Source organism: Loxodonta africana, chromosome 6 (assembly GCF_030014295.1).
Source record: "Loxodonta africana isolate mLoxAfr1 chromosome 6, mLoxAfr1.hap2, whole genome shotgun sequence".
NCBI classification, from domain to species: Eukaryota; Metazoa; Chordata; class Mammalia; order Proboscidea; family Elephantidae; genus Loxodonta; species Loxodonta africana.
The window spans coordinates 77,486,226-77,498,488 of NC_087347.1; the positions used below are offsets into that span (position 1 = coordinate 77,486,226).

The 12,263-nt window shown below is 39.1% G+C and overlaps 1 protein-coding gene across 1 annotated transcript in view; it reads left to right on the forward strand.

Moving 5' to 3' along the window:
* Positions 1-12,263, forward strand: part of LRP2 (LDL receptor related protein 2) — a 155,622-nt gene that overhangs the window by 71,210 nt on the left and 72,149 nt on the right. The window contains exons 30-33 of the mRNA XM_064287447.1: positions 623-800; positions 2,105-2,233; positions 9,912-10,078; positions 10,924-11,067. Of these exons, the coding sequence (XP_064143517.1) occupies positions 623-800; positions 2,105-2,233; positions 9,912-10,078; positions 10,924-11,067 (618 nt within the window). The remainder of the gene's footprint in view (positions 1-622; positions 801-2,104; positions 2,234-9,911; positions 10,079-10,923; positions 11,068-12,263) is intronic.

Genomic DNA, 12,263 nt, shown 5'->3' on the forward strand with positions numbered 1-12,263 from the left:
CAGCATCTGATCAGGAGTGGTGATAATGTGTGTAGAGGATGAGGAAACTATAAATAGGTGCTCCAGGTAAGTTATCTTACTTTCTGTTTTCATTTGTAAAATGGATGTGCAGTGTAATTACTAGAGCAAAAATGTATTAGCTGGGTAAATCAAACCAAACCCATCTCTGTTGATTCCAACTCATAGCGACCCAATAGGATGGAGTAGAACTGCCCCATAGGGTATCAAAGGAGCAGCTGGTGGATTTGCTCTTTTGGTTAGCAGCCATAGCTGCTAACTACCATACCACCACGGCTCCAAGTTAGTTGGTCACGCATACCCATTGCCGTCGAGTCGATTCTGACCCACAGCAATCTTATAGGACACAGTAGAATTCCCCCATAGCATTTCCACGGAGCGCCTGGTGGATTTGAACTCTCACCTTTTGGTTAGCAGCCATAGCTCTTAACCACTGCACCACCAGGGTTTCCATTAGTTGGGTAGTGGGTTATAGATCAAGTGATGTATTTTTTATCTTGTCTCTGTACCTTTATTAAATAAGCAAATGCTAAAGAAAAACATTTTATTGGGCAGGCATCCTTTTAATTCTAGGCGAGGTCTCATTGTTCTTTCTGCTTCACAGATTCTGCAGCATCCCCATGGCATAACTCTCTTTGAAGATTCCGTGTACTGGAGTAACCGCTACAGTCATCAGGTTATGCAAGCCAACAAGTGGCATGGGAGGAACCAATCAGTCGTAATTTATAATATCCACCAGCCCCTTGGAATTGCTGCAGTCCATCCTGTGAAACAACCACCTAGTAAGTGATACAGAAAGACATCTTGCCCATCAGTATCTTGAAAAACATGCAAAATGCACACTGTTGCAGACCCTTTTGTTTGAGCAATAAATTTTCCTTTTTTCTTTACTAAACACCCCCATCTATGCTTTCCCCATTCCTGACATTTCCATTTCTTTTATTTACCATGGAAAACTCAAACCTTGTATGTAACAACAGCATATCAAAATGGAGTCATTTTATTCGTCAGTTTCCTCTTTGACCTTTCCCTGAGACTGTTTCCCCAGCTTTCAAGAGTATAGACCAGATAGTCCCTTAGATCCTCTTATTTCTACCAACTTGCATTCTATGGCACCATTACCCTATAGGTCCTCTGCTGTGGCCATTCCAAGTCATCCTAGGGTGTGTACTGGCTAGGGGATTTAAAAACCTGGCCTTGGTAGTGTTCTTTTTTGTGGGAAGAAGGAATAAGTCATTTAATTTTTACTTAATCTTCTTTCCCCGAAAGCTCCAATGGCCCTGCTACCTCCTGACTTCTCCCCCTACTCTCACCATGTTGGACTTCATTAAGCTGCAGCAACTAGCATACTTCCCACCTCTGAACATTTGTACTAGTTCTTCCCTCTGCCAGGCACATTTCTTCTCCAGATCTTTGCATCAGTTGCTTTTCCATATCATTTAGTACTCTTCTCAAATGTCACTTGTTGGGGGACCCTCCTTGACCACCATATCTAAAATAGCTTCCACCACCCTCAGTTCTTTTGCTCTTAACTCTCACCTCTCACCTCTCACCAGAGATACAAAGGTGCCATCAGTAACAAGTAAAACATTATTATCTAGAAGTAGGTTTGTCAAGGTCACTTAGCAAAGACACAACTTGGTTTCATTTAATGCAAAAGAAAATTGATCCCTTTTAGGTCAAGGGGAAACCCTGGTGGCGTAGTGATCAGCAGTTCAAATCCACCAGGCGCTCCTTGGAAACTCTATGGGGCAGCTCTACTCTGTCCTATAGGGTCACTATGAGTCGGAATCGACTCGACGGCACTGGATTTTTGTTAGGTCAAGGAAGGTCCAGATTACTCAGTGGCTGTTTGTTCATAATCCGTTATGGACTGGAATGATCAGTGATGTTGGGCAAATAACTCTTCCCCTTTTATTCTTCTTATGAGTTTTATGTTGAAAGCATGACCCTAGGGAAGATAAGGTAGTTTAGGGAAGAAAAGAGAGGTAACTATAGTACTTGTATTTCTAAATATTGCATGTGTCAGGGAGGTCAATAACAGCATGACTCCATTAACCAATGCTTTCTTCTCTTCTTCTTACAGGTGTAAATCCATGTGCCTCTTCCCCTTGCACCCATCTATGCCTGCTTTCTTCGCAGGGGCCAAATTTTTACTCCTGTATGTGTTCTTCAGGATGGCTTCTCTCTCATGATTCTGTGAATTGCTTGAGAGGTACAGTATGCCCTTTAAGTGCCATCCTGAACATGTAGCTTGTCTTAGTTTGTACAAAGCAGTGAGCCTCTAAACTCACCTGGTGACTGAGCCAATGCTGTGTTCTCTTTGACTCAGTAGGTATCTAGGTAGTACATGTTATATGGAGTGGTTTAATTGAGCACCTTGGTTGTTACGTGTGCATGTGACTAAACATTATTTAACTTTATATTTTGCCTCACCTCGTTACAGTTAGACATTTCTGTCAAACGATGATAATAAGAAGTTCCAAGTACTGCATTTCATAAGTTAAGTTTCATTTTTCAGGCCCATTATCTCATTTTTATTCTTGTAACCTGTGTCAATGGTGAGTATTCTAGCTAGGTCTTCTGATTCTAACTTCAGTGTCTTTACTATTACTATCTGATACTTTGTGTGAAATTTTCATCTCATCCTAGAGATATTTTACTGGGTCAATTGAAGGGTATTTTGAGAATATACTAAGAAAGGAGGGAAAAGATGTATGTACTTCAAGTATAATAAACTCTTTAAAAATCATTCTCCATTGCTAGGTTTCTTTACTTTCTCAGAAAGAGGAGTGAAAGTGTTTAGATACTGATAAAAATGGCTGTAAACCCTTAAAATTAAAATTTTAATAATAAAATATTCCTAATCTCGATGAGAGAAAATTAGTTTCCAAATGGAAAATATATTCTGAATCCAGGAAATGTGTGGTGTTAACAGATTATGCAGATGTAGGTTTACTGAAAATCAAGTCCTGTCAGTATGTGATATTTTGCAATGATACTTTCATGATGAAAGATTTTAATTACTGATATTGCTTACAAAGGGATTGGAATTTGCCATTTTTCTTCAGACTCTTATTATGCACCTAATCCTTGTTGATGTTGTTTAATTTAGTTTGTCTTCAGAATCTTTCAGCAGAAGATTAAACTGGGGTATAGACATTTTAGATACAAAGCATTCTTTCACCACAGAAATACTATTGAACTGTGCATTGGGGATTGGTGTAATCAATATTACTACGCTGATGATGACTGATAAATGTTAATTCTGGATAGTACCTTTTGTCTCACAAATAACTCCACTAGTGTTTTTCCTATGGAACGACTTTACCAAGGTAGAACTTTCTGCATATCTCTCAATTGGTTTCTGAGTACCAGTTGGGTAAATGCGCGCCCAATATACGTTAAGTAAGTTGCAAATTTTTTTTAACTAGAAGCTTAGAAGACTTGCTTACATTAACAGATGAAAATATTTTACTATTATATATACATCCAATAGCTATTAAAATAGTGTTTACTAAGTGCCTAGAATATTCTATGTGATAGTGTTAAGTGAAAAAGCATATACTGTCTAATATCAGTCATGTAAAATCTTGCATTTGAACACAGAAGAGGAGACTATGTGGGCAACTCCTGTGTGGAGAAGAGATGAGAGGGCAGAGGGGGTCAGAAGTTGGTCAAATGGACATGAAAATAGAGAGTGGAGGGAAGGAGTGTGCTGTCTCATTAGAGGGAGAGCAACTAGGAGTATATAGGAAGGTGTATGTAAGTTTTTGTATGAGAGATTGACTTGGTTTGTAAACTTTCACTTAAAGCATAATAAAAATTAAGAAAAAAAATTACCTTAGGTAAAGGGAAGGACAACACACAATATAGGGGAAGTCAGCACAACTGGACTAAATCAAAAGCTAAGAAGTTTCCTGAATACAGCCACTTTGAGGGATAATGTAGCAGGGGTGGTGGTCTGGGTACTGTGGTTTCAGGGGACTTGTAGGTCGATTGGCATAACAAAGTTAAGAAAACATTCTGTATCCCATTTTGGTGAATGGTGTCTGGGGTCTTAAAAAGTAGCAAGTGGCCATCTAAGATGCATCAATTGTTCTCAACCCACCTGGTGCAATGGAGAGTGAAGAACACCAAAGACACAAGGAAAATTTGAGCCCAAGGGACAGAAAGGGCCACATAAACCAGGGACTCCATCAACCTGAGAACACAACAGAGCGTTCCTGATGGAGCAGGAGAGAAGTAGGGTGCAGAACTCAAATTCTAGTAAAAAGACTAGACTTAATGGTCTGACTGAGACTGGAGGGACTGCAGAAGACACACCCCCTGGACTGTCCCAAAGCTAGCTCTTCAGACAAAGATTAGACTGGACTATAAGACATAAAATGATACTTGTGAAGAGTGTTCTACTTCTTAGCTCAAGTACATACATGAAACTAAATGGGCAGCTCCGGTCCTGAGACTATATGAGAAGGCAGAGAGGGACAGGAGCTGGTTGAATGGACACTGGAAATACAAGTTGGAAAGGAGGAGTGTGCTATCACATAGGGTCACATAACAACGTGTGTATAAATCTTTGTATGAGAAACTATCTTGAACTGTAAACTTTGAAAGCACGAAGCACACACACACACACAGACAAAATCATGCATTTAAAAATCTGCAAGAAAACGCGTATAAATACCAATACTGGTTACAGTTGGATAGAGAAATTTATGGGACATTTCTATTTTTTAATAATTTTCTCTTATACAGTTTTAAAATGAAAGCTTTCTCTAGATGAAATATTCTTTCATTCTCTAAAAACTGTGTTGCTGCAGTGCCAAAAACCAGAATACACCCCCCTGAAGCCCTTGTAATAAATAACCTCAAATCCAAGATAAGTTTCTGATGTAGACTGAGGACCACAGGTGATTGTTTCAGCGACCCCAATACCCTTGGAAAGGTCGATCGCTTTGCGCAGGGTATGACTTAAAGTCATAAAGTCACTTCTCCTTTTTTCTTTCCAATATAGCACTTCTATCATTCATTAAAAAAGTATGGTTAAGAGCTGGCTGCTAACCAAAAGGCTGACAGTTCAAAGTAACAACATTTCAACCATTTTTACATGTACAATTTAGTGATATTATTACATTCACCATGTTGTATAATGGTCACCACTATTTCCTTCTAAATATTTTTATTGCCCTTAAGCATTATTCCCTCCACCCCATTTCCTTGTCTCACCTGCCCCTGCTAATCACTAATGAACTTCGGTATCTCTCTTCTTTTGTGTGATCTGAGTATTTCTAATAAGTGAGCTCGTGCAATATTTAACTTTCCCTTTTTTTTCCTGTGTAGTATTTTCAAGGTTCACATATGTCAGAGTAGGTATCAGAACTTCATTTCTCTTTATGCTACATCTAGCTATGCCACAGGAAAACCTGGTGATGTAGTGGTTAAGTACTACTGCTGCTAACCAAAAGGTCAGCAATTCGAATCTGCCAGGTGCTCCTTGGAAACTCTACCCGGCCGCTCTACTCTTTCCTATAGGGTCGCTATGAGTTGGAATCTACTCAATGGCAGTGGGTTTGGTTTTTGGGGTGCTATGCCACCTGTTCTCTCAGCGCTCCCCTGGCTTCAGCCTTCACCCTGGCTCTCACACTTCTAGCCAGTGCAACAATAACCACTGGTCAGTTTCTGATAGTGTTCATTGGTGGCAAACTCTCCCTCCCCAAATGCCCGGATGTGCATCCTAGGAAGGAGGCATCAACAAGGAGAACCTAGAACAGGGTCGCGTGTGAAGAAAGAGCTCCTTGAGGAATCAAGGAGGCCCTCATTTGATGATTGAGAAATGCAAAGCTTTCAGGCCCTAAAGGTCTTGGCTCATAATTCCTCCAGTTAGGCAGAAGTTACCTACCTATGTAAGAGAGCAGTATCAAGTTTTGCATGAGCAAAACTTGAAACATCCCTGTAAAATTGAGAATTTATAATGTATAATCAATAGGTAATTAAATCAGTAATTTCAAACTGAATATTGCTTTTATTTTTGTTGCTGCAGTTAAATTAATTGAGTAGCAATTTGATATTCAATAAGTAGTGCCTACCCTGTATAACTTTGGTGAAATTGTTTAATTTCTTTCAGTCTCATTTGCACACAGGATTATGAGGCTTAGTTGTTGCTGTTGTTGTTAGGTGCCATTGAGTCTTCAAGGTGACATCTTTGCTCTTCAACACTTTGAAGAGGCCCTTTGCAGCAGATTTACCCAATGCAATGTGTCTTATGATTTCTTGACTGCTGCTTCCATGGCTGCTGATTGTGGATCCAAGTAAAATGAGATCCTTGACAACTTCAATCTTTTCTCCGTTTATCATGTTGTTGCTCATTGGTCCAGTTGTGAGGATTTTTGTTTTCTTTATGTTGAGGTAGAATCCATACTGAAGGCTGTGGTCTTTGATCTTCATTAGTAAGTGCTTCAAGTCCCCTTTGCTTTCAGCAAGCAAAGTTGTGTTATCTGCATAGTGCAGGCTGTTAATGAGTCTTCCTCCAATCCTGATGCCTCATTCTTCTTCATATAGTCCAGCTTCTTGTATTATTTGCTCAGCATACAGGTTGAATAGATATGGTGAAAGGATACAACCCTGACACACACCTTTCCTGACTTTAAACCAATCAGTATCCCCTTGTTCTGTCTGAACAACTGCCTCTTGATCCATGTACAGGTTCCTCATGAGCACAGTTAAGTGTTCTGGAATTCCCATTCTTCTCAATGTTTTCCATGATTTGTTATGGTGCACACAGTCAAATGCCTTTGCATAGTCAATAAAACACAGGTAAACATCCTTCTAGTATTCTCTGCTTTCAGCCAGGATCCATCTGACATCAGCAATGATATCCCTGGTTCCACGTCCTCTTCTGAAACCGGCCTGAATTTCTGGCAGTTCCCTGTCGATATACTGCTGGAGCTGTTTTTGAATGATCTTCAGCAAAATTTTGCTTGCATGTGATATTAATGATATTTTTCTATAATTTCCACATTTGGTTGGATCACCTTCCTTGGGAATAGGCCTAAATATGGATCTCTTCCAGTCAGTTGGCCAGGAAGCTGTCTTCCATATTTTTTTCAGCATAGATGAGTGAGTACCTCCAGTGCTGCATTTGTTTGTTGAAACATCTCAATTGATATTCCATCAATTCCTGGAGCCTTGTTTTTTACCAGTGCCTTCAGAGCAGCTTGGACTTCTTCCTTCAGTACCATTGGTTCCTGATCATATGCCACCTCTTGAAATGGTTGAGTATCGACTAATTATTTTTGGTATAATGACCCTGTGTATTCCTTCCATCTTCTTTTGATGCTTCCTGTGTCGTTTAATATTTTCCCCATGGAATCCTGCACTACTGCAATTCGAGGCTTGAATTTTTTCTTTAGTTCTTTCAGCTTGAGAAACACCAAGCGTGTTCTTCCCTTTTGTTTTTCCATCTCCAGCTCTTTGCACATGTCATTATAATACTTTACTTTGTCTTCTCGAGGTGCCCTTTGAAATCTTCTGTTCAGTTCTTTTGCTTCATCAATTCTTCCTTTTGCTTTATAGCTGCTTGAGGTTTGATAGCAAGTTTCAGAGTCTCCTGTGACATCCATCTTGGTCTTTTCTTTCTTTCCTATCTTTTCAATGACCTCTTGCTTTCTTCATGTTTGATGTCCTTGATGTCATTCCACAACTCCTGGTCTTTGGTCACTAGTGTTCAATGCATCAAATCTGTTCTTCAGATGGTCTCTAAATTCAGATGGGATGTACTCAAGGTCATATTTTGGCTCTTGTGGACTTGCTCTGATTTTCTTCAGTTTCAGCTTGAACTTGCATATGAGCAGTTGATGATCTGTTCCACAGTCAGCCCCTGGCCTTGTTCTGACTGATGATGTTGAACTTTTCCATCGTCTCTTTCCACAGATATAGTCGATTTGATTTCTGTGTGTTCTGTGTGGCCAGGTCCATGTGTATAGTCACTGTTTACGTTGGTGAAAGAACGTATTTGCAATGAAGAAGTCGTTGGTCTTGCAAAATTCTCTTTCAGTCTCCGGCATTGCTTCTGTCACCAAGGCCATATTTTCCAACTACTGATCCTTCTTCTTTGTTTCCAACTTTTCCATTCCAATTGCCAGTAATTATCAATACATCTTGATTGCATGTTCGATCAATTTCAGACTGCAGCAGCTGATAAAAATCTTCTATTTCTTTATCTTTGGCCCTAGTGGTTGGTGCATAAATTTGAATAATAGCCGTATTAACTGGTCTTCCTTGTAGACGTATGGATATTATCCTATCACTGACAGCGTGTACTTCAGGATAGATCTTGAAATGTTTTTTTTTGACGATGAATGCAACACCGTTCCTCTTCAAGTTGTCATTCCCAGCATAGTAAACTATATGATTGTCCAATTCAAAATGGCCAATACCAGTCCATTTCAGCTCACTAATGCCTAAGATATTGATGTTTGTGCATTCCATTTCATTTTTGATGATTTCCAATTTTCCTAGATTCATACTTCGTACATTCCAGGTTCTGATTATTAATGGATGTTTGCAGCTGTTTCTTCTCATTTTGAGTCATGGCACATCAGCAAATAAAGGTCCTGAAAGCTTTACTCCATCCACGTCATTAAGGTTGACTCTACCTTGAGGAGGCAGCTCTTCCCCAATCATCTTTTGAGTGCTTTCCATCCTGGGGGGCTCATCTTCCAGCACTATATCAGACAATGTTACGCTGCTATTCATAAGGTTTTCACTGGCTAATGCTTTTCAGAAGTGGACTGTCAGGTCCTTCTTCCTAGTGTATCTTAGTCTGGAAGCTCAGCTGAAACCTGTCCTCCATGGGTAACCCTGCTGGCATCTGAATACCAGTGGCGTAGCTTCCAGCATCACAGCAACACGCAAGCCCCCACAGTACAACAAATTGACAGACATGTGGGGGTTTAAGGGAGATAAATTTTGTGAAACAATATTTGCCTGGTATATACATACATGTGTTTGTGTGCACTGGTGGTGCAGCAGTTCAAACTACCCAGCAGCTCCATGGGAGAAAGACCTGGCCTTCTGATGTGCTTCGAAACACTAGACAGCAGCTCTACTCTGCTTGGTATGAGTCAGAATGGACTTGACAACAACAGTGAATAATTCTCGGTAAATGGGGACCATAGTTATGTTTAGCAGAAAGGCAGTGTGGAGCAGATGAGGGAGCAAGGACTCCTCCAGGTCTCATTTCCTTCAACTGGAAACAATTTAGTGGGAAACAATTTTGCAGGCTTGTTGTGAAGGACAAAATGATATACATTGTTGCACTGTGTAAAACATGAAGCATAGTTAATAGCCACAAAAATAACATCAAATTAAGTTGAAATTTGTGCTGAGTTATTTTTAAGTAATAGAAATGTCAGGAACAAGGAAAAATTAATGAGATGTGAGCATACAGAACAATAAATGAAAATAACCTTGTCGAGGATTTAAAAGATCTTTGATTATCAAAGTAATGAGAACACAATTATTCATCTCGTATTTTGTTTTAATAACACAAAACTCACATTCTAGTTTCTAGAATAAACTTTTCTCAGAGAGGGGGCTACACTAGTATAAAGATTAAATTATCTTTGAAAAAGGGAGAGTTTGCCAAGTGACCTATTAGTTTAAATAAGGTATTAGGGGATGTTGAAATTGTCTCAAGGGAGAGCAATGTACAGTTTAGAAGACACTATTTTCATATTCATTTATGTATCTGTCCATTTAATAAGAGCCTTTGTATTATTGCTGCAATGGAATTTTTTCCTTATGATCTTAAGGATCCACTGCCTTCCATTTCTCTAAATGACTGAGAATAGTCAAATATAATTTTGATGGATGTTCTTCTGTTTTTACAGATGAAAAACCTTTCTTAATAACTGTAAGACAGCATGTAATTTTTGGGATCTCCCTTAATCCTGAGGAGAAGAGCAATGATGCTATGGTTCCAATAACAGGGCTACAGAACAGTTATGATGTTGACTTTGACGACGTGGAACAATTTATCTATTGGGTGGAGCATCCGGTAAGTTTTGAAAACCATTCAGAGTGCATAAGTTGTTCTCAAAGAGCCTGATGGTACTGGTGTCTTATTACAGGAAAACTTTAGTAAAAGGGAAATGGCCCCGAAACTTATTCATTGAGATGTAAATGCGAGTTTGGCCTAGGACAAAGATCAGGAACCCCTTTAGCTAAATTTAAGCTATTGGGTATTATTTATTCATTCAGCAGGTATTTATTGAGTACCTACTGTTTGCTCTATATTGAACTGGCTGCTTCAGCTGCGGAATACATGCTAAGAAGTGGCAGCCACAAAGCTTGCTCTCCAGGAGTTTATAAGCTAGTAGAAGATATTAAGATTAGCGTAGAAAAAGATAACAATTCCAGCTAAAGCATTTGATGTGGCTACTGGGGCCTTCACCTAGAATCTTTGCCTCTAAGGTAAAAATGAGTACTCCTCTATTCCCTTTGGGCCCCTTTTCACAATCTGGGAGGACAGGGCAAAGAGAATACAAATGAAGAAGAAATGAAAAATATTTGTGTTTGGCGCTTGTCACCTCTGCCTAAGACATACCCCTGGCCTCCTCGCTCACACCTGTGGTATGGGGATTTATTTATTTTTTGTGGTCCTTATGCCTGTGGTAATTAAGAAGTGTCTCTGTAGCCAATATCACAGGTAGCCTGAATGGTAAGCCTTGCATATTCACACTGGTGGCATTACCATTATTCACAGTGAGCCTGTCTGAAAATGGCACTGACAATTTGCTTGCCTTTTCCAGTGGCAGCTGGCAGTAGCTGCAATGAACAAAGGGGTTTCATTCAGAAGCCATGGCCTTGAAAGGGCTCACCTTCCGTTGTCTTTCTTTCAAGGGTGAAATTCACAGAGTGAAAACAGATGGCACCAACAGGATGGTATTTGCCCCTGCAACTATTGTGGGGTCTCCTGTAAGCTTGGCCTTAGATTGGATATCAAGAAACCTTTATTATACCAACCCAGCAACTCAGTCAATTGAGGTAATAGTTCCATAATACTACTTACACAAACACTGGTTTCTGATTCATGTAAAATGTATCCTCCTGAAATGCTTTCGTACGGAAAGTGGAAGAGATGTTGATATTGACTATGTAAGTCTCTAAACCTAAGAAAAAAACACTTTAAAAATAAATTCTTGGGTCCTCTGTCCTATTTTGTTTCCTCTTGTTCCTAAAAAAGGATTTTTAGATGATTTACAAACATACTTTTTAAGGAATTCAGCATAAAGGGAAGACTATGGTCAGAGGAACATTTTTCGTATTTTCCTTATCTAATTTTTTTTTTTTTTAATGTTCAATGCTTTTTCTAAACCAGATTCATAGGTTACTTCTGTTATTAGATGCAGGTCTTTCTGTGGCTCCAGTACAGTGAAACAGAAAGTTGAAACTTGATTCTAATTCCTTTGATACTATCCTTTTGAGATGAATGCTCTTTCTATTTTAATTCCCAGAAGAAATTCTAGATGGGGAGTAGGTATGAAATCACATGAAATAATTCAGAGGTAACTTGCTCCATTCTGGGACAAGGTTAAGATGATATAAGAGATTACTAATCCATAATTTTGAAAATGAAAATTCATAAAGGAAAGAGAGGGTTTTATAAGAGGGATGATTAGCAGGGTCTGCTCGACCCTCAGATAAGAAAATGAAATTTGTGACAATGGACAGCACTGTGTTTCTTCCACTCACAAGCTGTTTGACCTTGGACAAATTACTTAAATTCTCTGAGTCTCTGCTTCTTTGTCTATAAGATAGGGTTAGCAGCTCAGTAAGTAAAAGTACATCATAATGGTAAGGTACCCTATGAATTTCAGAGCCCTGTTGCCCTCAAATCATCAATGTATTTAGAATATCCATAAAGATCTATGAAGGTAATGATCCAAGGGTAAACTGCCCTTTTAGTGTTTTCATTGGTTTCCCCTTTAGTCATTTTCTAAGTAGTTTTGATATAAATTGTAAGTGACTGTTTCAGATAAATGTTAGATTACTTAGAAAACTAGAATGGAGTTCACTTATCTGTACAACAAATCATTCAGCATAGGAGAAATTCATATTTAATTTCAACTTGAAAATAGAAGCATTGAAGAAATTGTTTTCCACTAGGGGTAGCTGTATGCCCATTCACTAAAAGAAATTTTATAATGGAAAAGTGAAGAATGGCTGAGTGAGAGAGAGCT